A 19,776-nucleotide genomic window follows, 5' to 3' on the forward strand; every position below is an offset into this window, starting at 1 on the left:
TCATTTTTTAAGAATTTTTTCCCCTTAAACCACAGCAATGCGACCATGGTAGTCTTCCATGAAATTTCCCCTTGAACTCTGCCCGCGCTGTTACATGAGCTTCCTGTTTTGCAAATGAACAGAATTTCAATCTTTCCATGCGGATGTCGTTTGTCATTGGTGTTCTCAGCAACAGGAGCGTCCACCACCCTACAAGCCGTCGGTCTGCAACCAGGCAGGAGCATTGATATGCGGTGAGGACAGACCAGTAGTGATGAGATCTACATGCCGCGGTCAGACTGATCCTGCAGATCTGCCCAGATGCACGTCTGAGAGGGTGAGGGACTCATTCTGTCACATCTCGTGTTTCTCATTCTGCGTCTTTTAAGCTATAGTCGTGTTCGCTCTGAATTATGCATTTTTACCCCCCAAGCACCACCACCACCACCGCAGCCATCTGTCTGCCAGTTCAGCGCTAACTGTGTACGGGCACGTGGCGACGCACCAAAAAAAAATGGAAAAAAAAGGCCAACGTCTGACACACAAATGCACTTAAATTTTCCCTTCAGATTGATTGATTGCTCTCGTGGTATTTTCCCTTTGGAGGGTTGAACTGTCACAGTGGTTGCGGTTTATCAGTTTTGGTGAAGTGCTCCTACAGCCCAAGCCTCAGAAGTGAACATTCCCCCTAAAATCCATCCACTTTAATTCACATGTACATCTGGGAAAGAGCCCATGGGAACACTTCCTGAGTTCTCATGCAGCCGTGAGAACTCTCTTATATACAGTCCACCCTTTGACCCAGGAAAGTAGAAAAGTTTCTCGCTAAAATCAGGCACATCCCTCATCTCATCTCAGCGGGGGCCCAATAAGTCAGAGGAAGGAGGACGCATCGACTCGGGCTGATTTGAGTCATGCCTGCTGGCGGTAGTGAAGTGATCGCCGAGCGATCACTTGAAAAGCATCAGTGAGCGGAGCAGACAGAGGAGCACACGGTCGGCGCCTCGCAGCGGCGCACAGACACCAAATGGGCCGCTCTGGGATTTAATGGGATTAGGAGAGCAGGGCTAGCGCTGATCCGAGGTGACTGCTCTTTCACACATAGCCGCTTGCTAACAGCGGCCGCCTGGGGCAGGTGGGAGCAGGAGGTGAGGGAGGTGGGTGGATCTGCCTTTTATGAATCTGCCTTTTTGTCTTGCTAAAAGTCAAGAGAGCTTTTCTAAATTAAATTTTAAAAAAGTCATTATTGTTGAAAAGTCCCGTGTTGTGCTAAATGGGGCGCCAATTCTGCTCCCAGGTTGGTGCCAACAACCATCCTCCAGGAAGGTGTTGGCTCCGCCTCGCTGTTTCTGTCCCCTTCCAGACATGTTGAAGGTCCAACAGAGCATCAGTTCACAGTAGGAAAGCTGAAGTCATAAACGCCTGATGAAATGTCTCCCCATTGGTCAAATTTTCCCAGACATTTACCTAAAATAAAAGTTTCTAAAAAAAACAACTAAAAAGCTTATCAGTGAAGGCTTTGTGCATTTGAACAAAAGTGGGCAAACAAGTTGTATTTATTGTGGTGGCAGTAAAGGGCAGTCTCATGGTTACCTGGGAAGAGTCTTTGGCCAAAAATTAAAAAGATAAATAAATAGATTTTTTTTCAGCTACGAGGTGTTTTTTTGGTTTCCTTGAAACACTGGCAGAAGGCATTTCCTCAGTGGCCCAGTTCGAAGTGCAGAAATGCCAAGGTGGGTGGACTGTTAGCTGTTTGCAGGCTCAACCCTTTATACGAAACACTATATACGCTCAGTGACGCAAAATGTATATCAAAACTACTTTTACTAATCATTATCAGCGTAGTTTGCTATATGCTTTCAGGAACATTTGGATTTTGTGTGTAATTGTGTTTTTTTTTTAACTTTCTTTACAAATTGTTTTCTACCTAAACAAGCAGAAACAAACAAACAACAACAACAGCAACAACAACAAGACAAACTTTGAGGAATTTGAACGATGATTCAGAGTTGAGTGGTAAAGATTTCCTGTCCTTCTAATGTATTCAATCACTCCACTCCACTTGGTCCACTGCTGATGTCCAGCTGGCCGATGACACGAAGCCAGGTGGTGGAAAATCTCCCTACAGAAGAGGAGGGAGTGGAGGAGGAGCAGGAGGAGCAGGAGGAAGAGGAGGGGGCGGAGGCGGAGGCGAAGCTGTAGTAGCTGCACTGGAGCGTCCCTGAACGCAGCACTCCAGTTGAGCTCCGCGGCTGCGTCTGCCCACATCGGCTGCGCCGCGTTCCGCTCCGCTCCGACCCATCGACCGAGCCTCGGCAGGGAGCTCACCCGGACTAACGGCAGCGTCCCCGGGCTACGGTCTGCGCCGAGGAGTCGCTCTCTTCTCCCGCGGGTCCCAGGAACGGCGGCGGTGCCCTTAGTCCGATTGCCCTCCAATCGGCGAGGTGTCGAGGTGAGGCTGGCTCGTGCACGTGTTCCTCTGGCAGGTGTGCGCGCGCCTCTCTGAAAGTTGTCTTTAACCAGTCAACAGAGGGGGGGGGATTAACATTAGCTGCACTGACCGTTTTGCCAATGAGAGACTTTTTTCTTTGAACTTGACGTTCTGTCAGCTTTTTTTAAACACACAAATTGAATTGAATTTATTTTGGCATCCTTATGTTTTGCGTTGTCAATAGCCTTAAAAATGATTATTTTTAATTAATTGTGGGCTGGTGGGCTGGATTTAAAGAAGTAACATATGCACATTGTAGTATCTTGGATAGATAGATACTTTATTCATCCTTCGCAGGAAATTGAATTGTTAATTTAATTATGTTTAATAAAGTTCAATTTCCTGTGAAGGATGAATAAAGTATCTATCTACTGTATCTTGTTGTTGTCGTTGTTGTTGTTGTTTTTGGGTTTATCCTTGTAGGAATTTTGACCCTGCCCTACTCAAACGTCTTTAACTTTTTGTCCGTACCCAAACTCTCCATGCACATTTTTTTTGCATGTCATCAGGGGCCTGACTTTACATAACGCTCACACTAAGTGATTCAATGAGAAGAGCTTTGCTGTCTTTTTTCTTAAAGATAGACAGATGCAAATAACAGCAGTGAAGTTCTGAAGTTCTGAACAGCCATAACTAAGTTTGTCCCAATTACATCCCTCCTTCTGTGATCGCTGTGTTAGAAGAGATAAGACAAGACGAGGCCTTAAAAGCCGACCACACCTCCAGGCAAGCGAGAGGGCAGCCAGCACGTTTGCCCACAGCTGTGTCCGTTCCCTCGCTGCGTCGTGAACATACTACGTCCAAATACTGTTCCGCAGGTCCCTCGAGACAGTAGGCGGGACGCTCTTGCAAACGCTCCACCGTTAGTTTTCGTTGCAGCAAAAACCTGGAATCTCCTGATTTCTCCAAAGTCATGTGAAGTCAAGGGCAGGCGGGTTTATCATCACTTACTACACTGTTTATCTCTCATAGATGACACCGAAGTACTCGGAGGGGTTAGCGCAGGCCGGTACCATGAAGGGGGCGTCAATCTATCAGGACGCACTCAAAAGCTTTTTTTGTGTCACCTTATACCGTATAGTGATCGCACCACCACTAAACTGAGGAACGTCTCAGTCATTGATCATCTTTAATGTTGTGTTTTGTCCAATTTTACCCCCTTTTCACTCCTACCATCTTATTCCATTCATCATTTGGAGGCGGAGCTTCCCTTACAGACGTCAGCGCATTAGATGCGCTCGGAGAAACTCCTGCCACTGAAGCGGTGTAATCGATATTTGTATGTTGAGAGTATGCGGGGTGTGGTGACGTGAGTCGCATTGTATCGACCCCAGAGGGAGTTGATCCTGCAGTAGTTGTTATATCCGTTCCAGCAACCTCTGTTTTTTTAATATCCCATCAGGCCAGATCCGACAAACCCCGGGCCAGGCACCAATGAAGCTCTGGATCGTGTCTGCAGTTTTCATTGACAGTAAACAACATTGGTTCTTCTGCTGCTCAAACAGAAAACAGTGTGATACACTTTTAAACATGTTTTAAACCATTCACCCCATGCAATTTAGGGGTATCGATCTGATACCAAGTCAATATGGGGATAGTATTGTCGATACTGATACCTGTTACTTTTGCTTGTTTAATGTCATGATGATTGAATCATTTTGTGATTTTGGCCTTCTGTTAGTTATGATGGGAGTAAAACACGGCAAAGATTTTAGGCAAATAAACATGTTTTTTAATTCACTAAGTACAATACAAAACAATTTAACAGCATAATAATAATCAAATGAGTCCCGTTTTACTACACACGATTGTTTAAGTAAAAAATTACTAGCACGAAATTGCAAAAAAACAAAACAAAAAATCAATAAAATATAAACCTAAGGTTTCAACGCCGTGGTTGGACCTCCAGAAGAGAAACTGCAACAAAAGTTTCGATCTCACCATCTGAATATCGACCTGATACCGACACTCACTTTGGTATCCATACTAACGTTATTTAGTAGTTTCCTCTGAAGGCGACCATACCTCCCCTCTTCATGTCATCTGAGTTGGAATGAGTGACAAATCCGATTTCCATCAGAATCTGCTGCTCAATGCGTGATAATGGAAGGGGGATTTCTACAGCTTGCCCGTCCCTCTAATGTTTAACGTAGTCTATTGTGTAACAGGGGGCTGCTGCGCGCTGAGGCGGAACACAACGCAACTAAAGATGTGTATGTCTGGCGCCGGACAGCAGCTCACACATCACATGTCTCCTGACCTTTTACCGCCATGTTTTTGCAATTATCCTGGAAGAAAGCTTCGGGCGTCCGCTGTCCCCCAGCCGGGGCCATGGATGATTACGTTTTATACTTGCGAAAGGGCAACAACGCTGATAAGAATATGGGATAATTTGTTGTTGCTCGTGTGTATGTGTGTGTGCAAGTGTGTGTTGTTAGGGTGAGAGGCAGCCAGAGATCTTTTGTTTGTATGTATGTATGTGTGTATATATATATATATATATATATATATATATATATATATATATGTATATATATATATGTATATATATATATATATATATACATTTCTATATACATATATATATATGTGTATGTGTATATATGTATGTATATATATGTATGTATATATGTATGTATGTATATATATGTATGTGTATATATATGTATATATATGTATGTATGTATATATATATGTATGTATATATATATATGTATGTATGTATATATATATATGTATGTATGTATGTATATATATGTATGTATATATATATATATGTATATATATGTATGTATATATATGTGTGTGTGTGTGTGTGTGTGTGTGTGTGTGTGTGTGTGATTTTGTCCTTTACATTGGGTGTTAACTTACTTACTTACTTACTTACTTACAGCAGCCCCCTGGTGGCTGGATGCAGAATACTTTCACAGAGCTCTCAAGAACCAAGATTGTCGTGCTAGAAGTGCAAGAAAGTTAGCCGGAATTGTCTCGTCAAAGCTGCGATTTGTTGCTTCGTAAGTTTTGCAAGTTTTTTTTTAAATCGTATGATAGGCTGCGGTCTTTACATGATTGGTGGTACATCAGTTCATTAAAAAAAAAAAAAAAAAAACAACCCTCCAGCAGTCCAGGGTGTGGTCTTAACCTTTACCCCCTGCTATTGTTTCCACGTTGGTGTGCACATGATCAGTAACGACCCGCCACCACGGGTACCAGGGGCCACTTGCATAACGCCGCCGTGATTACAGTGGACGCCGCCGCTGCCGTGCTCTGGCGTCACCGCTCGGGATCGGGTTTGCATGCATCGTCGCATGTGACACCCTGTGGATCGAATGCAGCCGGCCAGCCCGCTCGGGTCTGTGCGTTGCATATGTGTGCGTCGTGTTTGTGTGTGTCTGTGTGTGTCTGTGTGTGTTTCCCAAGGCACTGCATGAACTCTGATGGGCGGATGTCGCGCAGATAAGACGTATCGCGGCTGCAATCTGTACATGACGGTTAAAGTCACCGCCGCAAAGTCCACCAGCATTCGTGCGCGTATGTGCGTGTGTGTATTTGTGTGTCATGGAGACACGTTGTCGTTCCTGCACAGCACATACAGACACAACTCTGTGGCATTTCACTCGTGGAAAAGTTTTTCGGAGAAAACGTCTAGCTGAAATTTGATGCTTTTGATCAGTGTGATGATGTTTGACAGATTTTCACGCTTCATGTCCCGTTGATAGAGCTGCATTGCAAGGTCAAAAGTGTCCTGGTGTCTGCCGCACACATTTAAAACACGCGTTGACTTGCTGTGGGGAAAATGTTTAAGCAGCAGGTATTCTGTCGTCTCATTCCAAGTAGCATCCAGTTGCTAAGCGGCAAAACTCACTGTGCCCACTGCAGCACCTGAAACGACTTGTTCAGGTGTATAAAAAGATTAATCATCCCTTTGCTGCCACTTCCAATTATGTTTCGCTTCATCACACACAAGTGGGTGTTGATTATTGCTCCTATTGCTCAATACGTGTGAGTGCTGACACGTGAGCACACAGACTCGTGGCTCCAGCCGGTATCTCATTGGTCCACGCTCCCTCACATGGGTTTAATGGCCACTCTGGTATCTGCAAGAGAGTTATGGACCCTCACTGTGGACGTTGTTTTTCGTTGCTGTAAAAGCTGGATCTAAAACAACTCCGCTTTTTTTCGAAAGAAGTGAAAGTTCCAAATTTCTGGGTTTGTCACCTCTGCCCTTTTAAATCGAACCCCTAGACCCACTTTTTTTAGATTGCCGTTCAACTCTGACTAGAGCAATCTTGTTTTTTGGTGTACTTATTTTGTCTATGTACCTCTGGAAGACTTTTAACACCCTACAGCACTGAAGTGCTCTGCTGTTAAGTTTCCGTGCATTGTTTTTATCGCTTTATGGAGACTTTTGGTACCTTTCTGTGATAGTAAAGGTCTATACAAATAAATTGGTTTTGATTTTAATTAGATTTTTACCATGAACTGAATTCTGATTGTTGGTGTTTTTCTTTTCTACATGTTGTTTTCGTACCTTGGCATGTTTCAATGTTAACAGTTTTCCTCGAGGCGAAGGTAACATCTAAAAAAAGAAAAACACCAACAATCATATATGTGTGAAATGAAGACCTCGTGAAGATGCTTCTTCTGGAAGAGTCTTACAACCACATCTTTACCTTGTGAAATCGTTCATATTGATCAGCTTATTATTAATCAATGTTAATCACACTCTCACATACACACACACAGTTTGGACCTTTTGTAACAATGACTAGAATCATCTTTAATGACTTGAAGGTCATCAGATGCTGCACAGTAGGCGGTGCAAACGACTTCCCTCCGCTTCACCTGCACCAGGTCGATAAATCGGTTGGTAAGACGGTGAAAAGGCGGCGTCTGAAGCAAGAACGTGGTCCTGGCGTCCCGCTGTTGGGATGATTTAAAGTGGAGCTGCTATGGATTTACCTGTCAGCCGCCCTGAAACTTCAACGGCAGCCGGTTGGGCGGTCTGCGGTGGTGGGTGGCATTCGATCCGACCGCCTACACCGCTCATTGCAGGGGCTCCCGGTAGCCTGGGCAACCGGCGAGTCGTGTTTTTTTTCTCCTTTCTTCTTCTTCTCCTTCTACTTCTTCTTCTTCTACCTCCCAGCGGAGTGCCGCTGCATTCATCAGTGGGATGAAGCTCGCGGTAGAAGTTGTCGGGGGAATTAGAGACAAGATCCGAATTCCGAGAACCAAAGGAAACAATCCCCCTTTTTTCTTCCTTCCTGTTTTTTCTTCCAATTCTCCGAATCCTTCTCTGGTTGAAGTCACTGGAGGTTCCCCACCAGTTAAACCATTAGATCAAAGCGTGCAGCGCAGTCATTTCCCTGCATATGGGTATAAAACTCAATGGTCCTATGCTCTAGCGACTTCCACCACAAAGTTTTTTTTGCCCTAATACTCTCGAGTTTTACGGATTGATTGATTTTGATTCTGTCCGTTCTTTTCTTTTTGAAAATCTTAAAATTTTGTCCGCTCACAGTCTAAAATTCATAAACGGTAATTGCGTTAAGTCGTGACGCATGAAGTTCGAATCGAATTAAAACCTTGCGATGGGGGCAAGGAAAATACTCGTCCTTATTGGGTTAAGTTGTTTGTACTGGGAGTTCGGAGAGTCACGGCCGCATCACCTTTATCGATGAGCGTGGCCGCAGCGTGATTGATCCCATTGAGGAAAAATGTAGGATTTTTCCCGCAACGCTGTTATTGGCACGCTCATAACATCTCCTGATCATGCAACTCCACCTGTTTGAACGTCTCAGTTTGGCAACATCGGACGGAGCAGTTGACTCTGAGCTCCGTTAAACAGGTGAGTGCAAACAGGATGGACTCAGTCAAGCTCCTCAAGTTAATTGGCTCTGAAAAATCTGGAGAGTCGAAAACCGGGTGAGAATGCAGCTCTCTGATTCCTCCCACTCCTCCCCCACTGGCCAACCGGTCACATGCGCGGCGGGCCTTCCCCACCACTTCCAAGGGACACAAAGAGCAAAAGACCAAAGTAGGCCGAGTCCTCGACGGGAAACAAACCGCTGGTTTGTTTCCAGAAAAAAGAGGTTTTCACAGAGGACACAAAGGTTGCTTTGTCAGAAAAACGTAATTTTTGGCGCGTTCCTCATAATCCCTGGTGTATTTTTGCACTGAGCGACTTTGTGATGCAGACACTTTTGACAGAGTTTTGTGTTTTGTGTTTTTTCACCATCACGCCATCTCGATTTAAAGCCTTTCCCTCCGGTGTTACTCGTTACTTATTTATCGCCCCAGGTTTTATTGCTTGTGTTTCTGCAAGTCAAGTCCTCCGCTTCTCGTGACACCCGCCGCTGCTGATTGGAGGGCGAAGGCTATGTTCCCATGTATCAGACGTCAGCGTGAGGATGAGAGTCCCACGTGCTGACGTGTTTCTAGTCCAGTTCGTGTTTCTAAAGCCACCACAGGCCAAATGGATTGCCAGAAACACTCAGGTGCTTCTCCAAGGGGCTCGGCTCATTGATGAGGGAACTCTATTTTTACCCCCATCTTGAGTCCCCGGGTGATCTGAGGCCTTTGGATGACTCGCAACTATTTCTTCAAATCCTCCAGTGCCACTAAAGGTTGAGGTGGGGATTACTCCTGTGTGAGTTCACACACGGCTACAAAAAGTGACTTAGTTATTTTCACCTACCTTGGTTTTCGGTTTCCGTCTTGACCCTTTAATCCTCTGTCGGGATCAAGATATCGATCTTAGTCTCTCGCAGATCACCCTTGAAATGCACCTTGAATCGGTTTCAGCTTGTTTAGAGTTTGGCCGACCAGTGAGAATAGTGTTCAGACAGAAACAGTAAGCTAACGTTAGCCATGGAGGACTTACAATGGAAGGATCTGAGCTGCCTCCTTCAAATGTTTGTCCAATCAGCTTCCAAGCTGTTAGATTCGTATTTTTTTTAAAATTTAGGGTATTGTGGTTGGAATGAAATTAGCTGCAGTCGCGGCACGATGCTAACGTGCGCTGCCGCGCCATCCCCTCCGTGACCATATGGCTCGACATGGTGAGTCGCCGCAGTTCAGCGGGCTAAGCTGATTAGAGTAATGAGCTTTGAGCAGCACGAAGATCTAATACTGCTGTTTGAGGAGGGGTACGTGCGGGCGCATCAAAACGCCTCCTTGTTCTCCGCTAAAGCCACCAATTATCCGCCCTCATTGTCTATGATCAGTTTAAAAGATTCATTGGGCTCGGCAGAAATTCTTTCCCATTCTTCTACCTTCAGACTTAATGAGTCGGTCAGCCAGAACATATGTTGGGTTCATTTTTCTTAATCGTGAATCATCTTTAAGCTTTGCTTTTCACTCATTCTCCAAAGCGCCTCCCACCGTTCAACATCATAGATGTGACTGTTGTACAACAACTTGTTTTTATATTTTCTGTGTTAATACGCATGTGTCAAAACTCAAGTCAGGTTGCCAGTTTGTGTTCAGTGTTGAAATCAAAATCTTTTATCAAAATGGTTGCTGAAAAAACAACTAAACAACGTTGTTTCAACCATTAGTTTTGTCTCAGATAAATTGAATTTTTACACCATCTCCAGGCATAAAAGTGTGAGTTGTAAGTAGTGGGAACTGGAGCAGGAGGAAGTCACACCGCTAAAACACAATTAGCCTCTATTGAATTCATTGAACGGGTCAATTGTGTTGTTTGTTACTGTTTTTTCCCCCTCTTTCTCCCAAACACATGCAACCTTCAGGCGGTTTTCAATTTACTGTTTGCTCGTGACGATCTGGCCAGAAAAAACAACACCAAAACCAACGACAACAACAACAGTGGAATCTTAAAATGTTGCACCAGCTTTATTTTTTTTTTCATCTTCTTGTAATAAAACTTTTTGCGTGTCCCTCCAGGATGCTGCTGCCGTGGTCGTGGTGGCGGCTGCTGCTCCTGCTCGGCCTGCTGCCTCTGGGCGGCTGTAGCAGGATCGTGGTCCAGGACATCATATATAAAGAGAAACACAGCCAAGGTGAGCAGCAAACGCAGTGTCTTCAACAGGTCCCACCCACCGCCCCTCTCCACCTCTCTGGGTGCGATCCTGCTGCAGCAGCTGCTGAACTTCTTAGCGGATTAGGTCAGATGAGCTGAGCCCATTTTGGCCTGTCTGGTCGGGACGGTGGCTTTGTCGATTTTTCAAGTCTTTAAAAAAAAAAAAAACATTAACCTTTTTCAGCTCAGCCTGGCTCGCCAAATTTTTCTCCTTCGCTGGCATAGGTGAGAAAACAGTCCAGTTCTCAGTCTCGGCGGGACTCCTCACGTGCACGAATGGGGGAAAAAAAAACTTTTATACCTTTTAAATGAAGTCTGTTCTCCATTCATTCAGTTGCAGCGCATTCAGTCTGACGGCCAATTATCCTTTTCGGTGGAGGGGAGGCAAAGTGGTGGTGGATGCAGCGGTGGGGGCAGCCGCCAGCTGTGTCCGGCGTTTTATTTCCGCTCCGCCGGACGTGTCGGCAGCACGTCGATGCCCCCCCGCCCCCCCCCCCCCCCCCCCCAAACGCCCCTCCCCGCTGAGCTGCGGCATCGCTAATTGCTTTCCACCGGACGACCTTTTTCCATATTCCCATTTTCTCAACGCGTCCGCAGCAGCAGCAGCAGCAGCTGCAGCATTGTTTATTCATATTATTTCTACTTAATCAGCCGACAGGGTTTGAATGTGCAAGTTAATTAATCATTAAAAAAATATATTTACTGTTGCAATTAGTTGTTTTTTTTTTATCAGATGATTTATTTATTTATTTTTTCAATTAGGGAATTAAAATGTTGTTACGGCCACTCTTAGCCTTTGTTAATTAAAAAAAACACTCCGACTGTTCTCAGTCACGATGGGGGGATGTGATGAATAAACAAAGCCAAAAGAAAAGCACAAAATGTTGAGATGTGGCCAGAAACGTCCTTTTCCTTTCTGTTTACTATTTCCCAGAAGGAGACAAACAACAAACAATCTGTGCTTCTTGTTGATCATCTTCTTGGCACTGCAACAGTTGCACTCACTCCCACGTTGCTACGTTTTTGTTCTTTTCTTTCCTGCTGCTTGTACATCGTCCACGGCGCCTTGCTGAGCTCCTTACAGCTCCCTGGAACAAGCCGCTTTTTGTTTGTTCCCCCGGTGCCGCTGCCTCTGCCGCTGCCTCTGCCGCTGCCGCCTCTGCCGCTGCTGCCTCTGCCGCTGCTGCCTCTGCCGCTGCCTCTGCCTCTGCCGCTGCTGCCTCTGCCGCTCCTGCCTCTGCCGCTGCCGCTGCCTCTGCCGCTGCTGCCTCTGCCGCTCCTGCCTCTGCCGCTGCCGCTGCCTCTGCCGCTGCCGCTGCCTCTGCCTCTGCCGCTGCCTCTGCCGCTGCCTCTGCCGCTGCCTCTGCCGCTGCCGCCTCTGCCGCTGCCTCTGCCGCTGCTGCCTCTGCCGCTGCTGCCTCTGCCGCTGCTGCCTCTGCCGCTGCCTCTGCCTCTGCCGCTGCTGCCTCTGCCGCTGCTGCCGCTGCCGCTGCCGCTGCTGCCTCTGCTGCCTCTGCTGCTGCCTCGCATACTTTGAAGGATTAGAACCCAGCCAGGCGCCGCTTTGATGTGCGAGGGCCGCATGATGTCTCGCTGTAATGGACACAATTCAATGTTCCGCCGTGGCCGCAGCGGGGCTCGGGTTCAGCTGAGGCCTCTGGACTTGCAGGACAGAGCTCTTATTTTGAAAGTGCAAAAACCCCAGTCTGACCTCCACACTAGGGCCGGGCGTATCCATCTAAATATGGATAGTATCGATACCAAGGTGAATATCGGTATCTGATCGATACTCTTCATGAGATCAACACTTTTCCGGCAAATTGCTCCAAGCTCGACGTTGGAACCCTAGATTTATATTTTGCTTTGTTTTTTTTTGTTTTTTTTCATAAGCCATTGTGTGTAGTAAAAGGGGAAGTATTTTTAGCTTTTTTAATATCGTTAAATTATTGATTTTTGTAGTTACTTAATTTAAAAAAAAAAATGTTAATTTGCCTGATATCTGTATTTTGGGTTTTAACACAATCATGACCAGCTAACTAAAGACAAAATCACAAATTATTCAATGATCATGAAATTTCAAGTCAACACTATCGGTATCAGCAATTCTAGTCCTGTGCTTGGTATCAGATCGATACTAAAATCCCAGTGTCATCCTCACTTCCATCCTGGATGTTTTATGAATGATTTGAAAGATACTCAACTCTCATTTTTTTTAATTTACTACGACTGTTGAGCTGTATTTTCTTGTTGTGAGACTCGCTGTGCTCACTCTGATTCTTTCATTGTCACCAGTCAAACCACAGACGTTTTCCTGCTGTCTGAGCTGCGGCTCCATAGTTCGAATGCCGGAATAAATTGATTTCCTGTTGTTTCTCTGTGTGCGTGTGATCTCATTTTTTTCATTTCGGCATGTGAAATTAAAAAATAATCTCAGCCGATTGGAATTCTTGGAGAGGCTCTTTTTTTTCCCTCACGGTTTGGCGGCTAAGGCTCTCCGGCAGGAAGTGGTCCAGACGTCTTCTCAGAACCGGACCTTGTTGTTTCCATCTGATTTGATTGGCCAGGCTGTTTTTGCTTGTTTTTTTGTTTGTTTTTTTCTCCAGTGCCGTGTCACGCGGTATCAGTGCAAAGCCCCCGGCAAGGAGAAACAAACAGCCTTGGAATTTTTTCATCTCAGGGTCGAGCCGCTTGATTGTAGAGGCTGTGACAGAGCGCCCTCTCTGGCTTCACTCGTGTGAGCTTGTGTTATCATTTCCTTTGACAGAAGAGGTTGCCGTGACGACCAGGCCCCACATCTACTACTGCCGCTCGCCCGACATGAACGTTTTCACCTGCTGGTGGCACCCGCTGGACAACCTCACGGACGGCGAGCAGGTCTCCTACGTCCTCACCTACTCCAACGAGTGCGTATCACCCAGTGCACACACACACATACATTCTACTAATTCTACTGTAAAAGTAGGAGTCAGTCAGGGCGAGGGATTAAGGAGACACTCAGATTAGGACCTGCAAATGCACAGAGCGTGGATCTAAAACATCTTTGCGTCGGATTCGACTCAACGAGAGAATCGGAGGGTAAAAAAAAGTTCTAAAAAAAGTCTGTCAGTCGGATTCTTGATTGTGCTCTGACAAAAATCCCGGATTAGAAGTCGACCCAAGGTTCTGGGTCATGTGAAATCTGCCCGTTAAGCCCACCGCGGCGTTTCCAGCCGGTCGATCGCTACTCTTGTTGTTGTTGTTGTGGGTGTTCAATCAGGTCAGACGGGAGCCTGCTGCCAGCCTGTTTGCCGCTGCACACTCACAGCTGAGAGAAAAAAACCAAACAACATATTTGTATATATATATATATATGTATATATATATATATATATATATATATATATATATATATATATATATATATATATATATATATATATATAATGTATATGTATATATATATATATGTATACATGTATACATATATACATATGTATACATATATATATATATATATATATATGTATATATATATATATGTATATATGTATACATATATACATATGTATACATATATATATGTATAAGTACATGTGTATATACCGTATTTTCCGGACTATAAGCCGCTACTTTTTTCCCCACGCTTTGAACCTTGCGGTTCATGCAAAGGTGCGGCTTTTCTGTGGATTTTACTTCACCCGCCAGGGGGCGCTTTAGCAGGAAGTGCAAAAACGAGATAAGCGGCGACACGGAGAGCAACACTGACATAGACACAGAAAAGGTTTGTGACGAAGCTCTTCTGAGGCTGTTCAACTCCCACACTGCAGAAAGTGACTTCAGCGCTTTCAGTGCGCAGGAGGAAGATAAACAGTCACAGGTGCTTTCTGAGTTCAGTGTTCGTGAAGCCACTTTAATGCTTCCAGTGCACATGAAGACAAAGTGACAGCGGTTCGACGTGGGTTCAGTGGGTTCAGTGGGTTCAGTGCAACTTCTCTGTTTTGGTTGATCAGCACTTTTACTGCTGTGTTACCGGCACCGTTTGGAAACTAATCAGTTCAGTTATGTAAATAAACAAGAAAGAAATCTTTCTGTCTACCGGTAAATCCATCTATCTATCCAATATATATCTAATTTCACAACCTAGATATCAGCGGCTTATTGCCCGGTGAGGCTTATATATGTACATTTCCAATTTTTTTTAAAAATTAAGTGGGTGAGGCTTATAGTCCGGAAAATACGGTATATATATGTGTGTGTGTGTGTATATATATACAATTTGTATATATATACAGTATATGTGTATGCATATACATATATATATACATATATATATATGTGTGTATATACTGTATATGTATATGTATGTGTGACTATATATATATATGTCCAAAAAGAGAGTCAATATACCAACAGTATACATACAAAACTTATCCAAGGAACCCCTCCCGCCCTCCCCTCCCCAGAAAAGGCCAGTGTATAAAGTCATTACAAGTGACTGACTTAGGTCCTTGGAGTAAGAGGCAAGCAGCTATGGTCTAGATATGGCTGCCATATTTTCAAAAAGGTGGCAATATGTGATTTTTTTTCCTGGGGGATGAAACTATTCATGTCAAACGACCACCTGTCAATAGGAAGAGCAGAGTCAGATTTCCATGACGCCGTGATGCATTTCTTGGCTACACACAGAGCAATTTCTATTAATTTGAGTTGCATTTTGTTTAGCAAGCCACAAATTCTTGCTAAGTTCCCCAGTAGGCACAATTCACGTTCCGGTGATCTTGGTTAAAGTGGAGCAGATATTATGCCAGAAGGGTTTGACTTTCGTATGTAACCAAGTACAGTGGAAAAGCAACCAACTTTAGTGTCACATCTAAAGCACCTATCTGACAGATCAGATTTGAATCGATGTAATTTTTCTGGGGTGAGGTATAATTTATGTATGTTATAGTTAATTAGCACATACCGGGCATTGATTGTAGTTGACAAGGTATTTTGACAAGGATCACAATTTCATTAGAAAGCTAAAAAAAAAAATAATAAAGCATCCGTCAGCACCCGCATCCAGAAGTGACGTCTTTTCTGTCTCTCCTTCTTCACAGCAAAGGGCCGCGACACGAGTGTCCCGACTACGTGACGTCGGGCCCCAACAGCTGCCACTTTGACGCGCGCCACACCACCATCTGGAAGCTCTACTGCATGAACGTAACGGCCGTCACCGCCCGCCGCAACTACACCTCGGCCGAGCACTGCGTGGACGTGGCCGAGATTGGTGAGGATGAACTGATAAAAATTAAATACTTTTTTATTTGATTTTTTTTGTTTTTCAGTTTTTCCAGCAGCAGTCAGGTGACACATTACCTCAAATTTACTGTGCCTGGAAATTTAATTTGTTGATTTATCAATTCAATTACACAGTTTTATGTCCGTAGTGTGTGTGTCTGTTTGTGTGTGTTTTGTTATCTGACATTCCTGTCTCCACTTCCTGAATGACTGGCCCGGCGGCCTGCTGTGTGCCTGTGTCATGTGAGAAAAACCACATGCTTATGCCGCGTGTGTGTGTGTGTGTGTGTGTGTGTGTGTGTGTGTGTGTGTGTGTGTGTGTGTGTGTGTGTGTGTAGCTCCGTCGCTATCGTGCGACCTTGACGTGTGACTGAAAGGTCAGAGGAAAGCGTCTTTGCTCTGATGTCTGGCCTGGTCTTCACAGCAGATGCAGCAGATGTTGGCGGCTCCAAATACTGCATATGTTTAATTTTGCTGCTTAACTGCAAATTGAATATAATTCTGAAGTGTTTTGAATTGTTTTGAATGTTCCAGTGGAGATGGAGCCGCCGGTCAACCTGACCTACACGCTGCGGGAGGCCGGCGGTGACGAGGTGGGCCACAACGCCCTGCTGTCCTGGACCTACCCGCTGCCCTCCGACCTGCAGTATGGCTGGATCACGCTGCAGTACGAGCTGCAGTACCGCCGTGCAGGCGAGCTCGACAACTGGAAGGTGCGTCCTGGCCCGGCCCGGCCCGGCCTGGCTTTACACCGAGTGTTACTGCGCTCACTCGCGGAAGTGCAGATTTTCTGTAATTATTATGGTCATAACTGTAATTGATGATGAGTGGTCAAGTTTAAAAGAGAGAAAAATGGGAACAAATGAAATTAAGAAACAATAAATAAATCTAAAATAAACTAAATATGTATTTATATTCATATATTAAATAAAAATAAATAAAAACCTATATGTAAAAATTATATTCATATATTAATAATTAAAAAGTAAATGTAACTATATTTATATTTATATTATTATATACATGTGTATATATTTATATTTATATATATATATGTGTGTGTTTGTGTGTACATGTATGTATGTATATATATATGTATATATATATATATATATATATATATATATATATATATATATACATATATATGTATATATATATATATATATATATATATACATATATATATATATATATATATTTTTTTTTATATTTTTATCCCACAAAAACAAGATCATAAAGTTGTGTTTGAAAACAGGCTGCGGCAGTCATCACTCAGGAGACAGTCGGCAATAAATGCACTCAGTTCACATAAAAAGCGACACAGAAACCCTCCAGGAGCTTGTTGTTGTGGTGAAGGAAGAACTAGAACTGAGATTTTTCCACTAAAAAAAAAAATAACTGAAGCATCAGCTGTGTCCGCTGACAATGCGTTTGCTGTCCGCAGGAGAAGGTGCCGCTGCGGGAGCCGCAGGTGGAGCTGCTGGGACTCCCCGTGGGCGACTACGTGGTGCGAGTGCGCTGCCGCTCGCAGAATTCACCGCTGTGGAGCAAGTGGAGCTCGGAGCTGACGCTCAGCATCCCGGCCCGGCCGCCCACAGGTGCACTGACCCGCAGGGAGGGGGTGCCACTTGTCAATCAGAGCAGAGTGTTGCTTTTCTTTTTTTTCCTATCCAATAAATCCGCTAAAATCTCTCTGGTTCACCTGTGCAGGTAAACTGCTGGTGCGCCTCCTGGTGTCTGGGGTCGGTATCGCCGCCCTGTTGGTCATCGCCTTCGGAGTCATCCCTCAGAGAAGGAGGTGAGCACCTGGCGCGTGCGTGTGTGCGTGTGTGTGTGTGTGTGTGTGTGTGTGTGTGTGTGTGCGTGTGTGTGTGTGTGTGTCAGCTCCGCCAATGACCTCCTCTCTCTCTCTTGCCCCTTCAGAATAAAAGACTTCCTCCTGCCGCCCATCCCAAAGCCGAGGATCATCGGTGTTGACTCTCTGCTGCTGAAGGTAACACACGCACAAAATCTCACACACACACACACACAGAGGAGAGGTCTTTGCTACCTCTTTTTTGTTTCTGTTCTTCCATCCCTTTATCTTCAACTTATCCTTCATTTATTAACTTATCTTATTTTATTGACATTTATTTTCTGTGTTCTCCCTCTTGTGACCTTCTGTGACCTCTGCTTTTTTTTTTGCCTTCCTAAATGTTGTATTTCCCCGCATCTTCTCCTCTCTCCTTTTTTGTCTTTTTCTTTTCCTTCTTTTTGGTCTCACAATCACATTCTTCTTCTTCGTCTTCTTCTTCCTCCTGTTGTTCTTCATCTTCTACTCCCTCTTCTTCGTCTTCTCCTCCTCCTCCATTACCATGCTGTTTTTTTTCCCTTCCCCATTGGGTGTCTCTCCTCTGTCCGTCTTTTCTGCCTCTCTACTTCCTGTCTGCTGCTGCTCTAACTCGTCCCCTCTACCTCTCCTCAGAAGGGGAACCTGGACGAGATCAACAGCCACTTCAGCAACTTCCACAGCTACCGGCCGCCCAACTACTCAGAGGAGGTTTGGGAGCAGGTGAGCGCCGACGACGTCTACCTGGTGGGGCGGGACGGCGACGTGCCGGCTCACCCGGCCGATGCCGAGCGGGTGGCCCTGATGGTGCCGCGTGACCCGCCACCGCTGCAGCTGCCGCCGCCCCCGCCATTGGCGGCCGCCACCGCCTACCACCACCAACAGGGGGCGCTGACCCGGGCCTCGTACTTGCAGAGCCTTTCGCACTACTGCTTGGCCCCGCCCCCAGGCGACGTCCCCCCCTCGCCTTGGGCTGAGGTGGTGGCGCTACCCGGGTCCGACTACAGCGCCGTGGGGCCACTCTCCGCCGCCGCCCCAGAGGCCGCCCAGGCCCACTGCGCCGCCACGCACCAGGACTTTTACACCTGCGTGCAGCTGATGAACGAGAGTGGTGAGGTGCACCTGGTGCCCTGCCTGCCGCCCGCCTACTGCCGGGACTTCCCGCCGCCAGCGCTGCCGCCGGCACAGGAGGAGGAAGAAGAGGAGAAGAAGAAGAGGAAGCAGGCGGAGCACCAGGCCAGGAAGAGCGAGGGCGAGCGGAGTCTCCCCGTCTGCTGAACCCCCGAGGAGAGAGAGAGACAGAGAGACTAAACACTGTGAGAACTGGCCCACGTGCAAACCTGGCACTTCCTGCCAATACAGGAAGTGACTTGCCCCCCCACCAAAAAAATAAACCCTCGACGTGAGAGGCAAACTCAACCCGAGGAGGGAAAAAAAAAAAAATCGAAACTTAAAAAAAAAAAAAACAGCAGCCCACTCCGGTGCAATAAGCTGCAGCATGGGCGTGGCCTAATAGCAAAGGGGCGGGATTTAGCGTAAAATAAAAAAACAACCTGCAAATGCTCAAGCTAGGTAAGCTAAGCTAAGGTAAATGCGTCAGATGCATCCGACTTTTCAAGGTTGGGATCTGTAGGATACTTCCATACTTTCATTACCCCCAATTTGCACCAAAAGTGTCTGCGGCGCAGTCGGCATTAAAGTCAGAGTGCAAGTTCACAGCAGGCGTGGTGCAGGCGCACTTCAGAAACGTCCCAGAAGCATGAAACCCCCTCTCTGCCTCTCTGGCATAATACGCGGCCATTCTATTTTTCACCCTGCACGCGTTGCGACCGCGTCAATCGCAGCAGGTAGAATCATTCAGGCAGGAAGTCGGTGATCTGAAACTATGATGAACAAAATGCAGGTGAACTTTGCAATACCTGCATTTTGTATGATACCAGCAGTTTGGTTTATTATTATTTTTCTTTTTTACACACAGCGATACTTGAGACACAGTTGGGACAGGCAAGAGAGTTTTGTTCCACTGTTGTTTTCTTTAAATACACTAAAAACTACCTGGGTTGTCGCGCGATCTTGCAATCCTGGCGTGAACCAGTCGAGCTGCCAAGCGAGGCGCCACTGCTCAGAAACGCATTTAGTGTGAGGGTACAGAGTGCTTTCCACGTGGCTCCG

At 45.6% G+C, this 19,776-nt stretch overlaps 1 protein-coding gene across 1 annotated transcript; it reads left to right on the forward strand.

The window, feature by feature from the left end:
- The first annotated feature begins 1,973 nt into the window (after nucleotides 1-1,973).
- crfa4 (cytokine receptor family, class I receptor 4) lies at nucleotides 1,974-18,905 on the forward strand. The gene is made up of 9 exons (XM_076048662.1): nucleotides 1,974-2,431; nucleotides 10,379-10,494; nucleotides 13,279-13,417; nucleotides 15,593-15,762; nucleotides 16,308-16,486; nucleotides 17,221-17,374; nucleotides 17,487-17,574; nucleotides 17,700-17,769; nucleotides 18,241-18,905. The coding sequence occupies exons 2-9, from the start codon at nucleotides 10,380-10,382 to the stop codon at nucleotides 18,880-18,882; spliced, it is 1,557 nt and encodes a 518-aa protein (XP_075904777.1). The 5' UTR covers nucleotides 1,974-2,431; nucleotide 10,379; the 3' UTR covers nucleotides 18,883-18,905.
- Nucleotides 18,906-19,776: the final 871 nt, after the last annotated feature.

The sequence above is a fragment of the Nelusetta ayraudi genome, unplaced genomic scaffold, assembly GCF_046127955.1.
Source record: "Nelusetta ayraudi isolate G7.1 ecotype Tasmania unplaced genomic scaffold, CSIRO-AGI_Nayr_v1 ptg000106l, whole genome shotgun sequence".
NCBI lineage: Eukaryota > Metazoa > Chordata > Actinopteri > Tetraodontiformes > Monacanthidae > Nelusetta > Nelusetta ayraudi.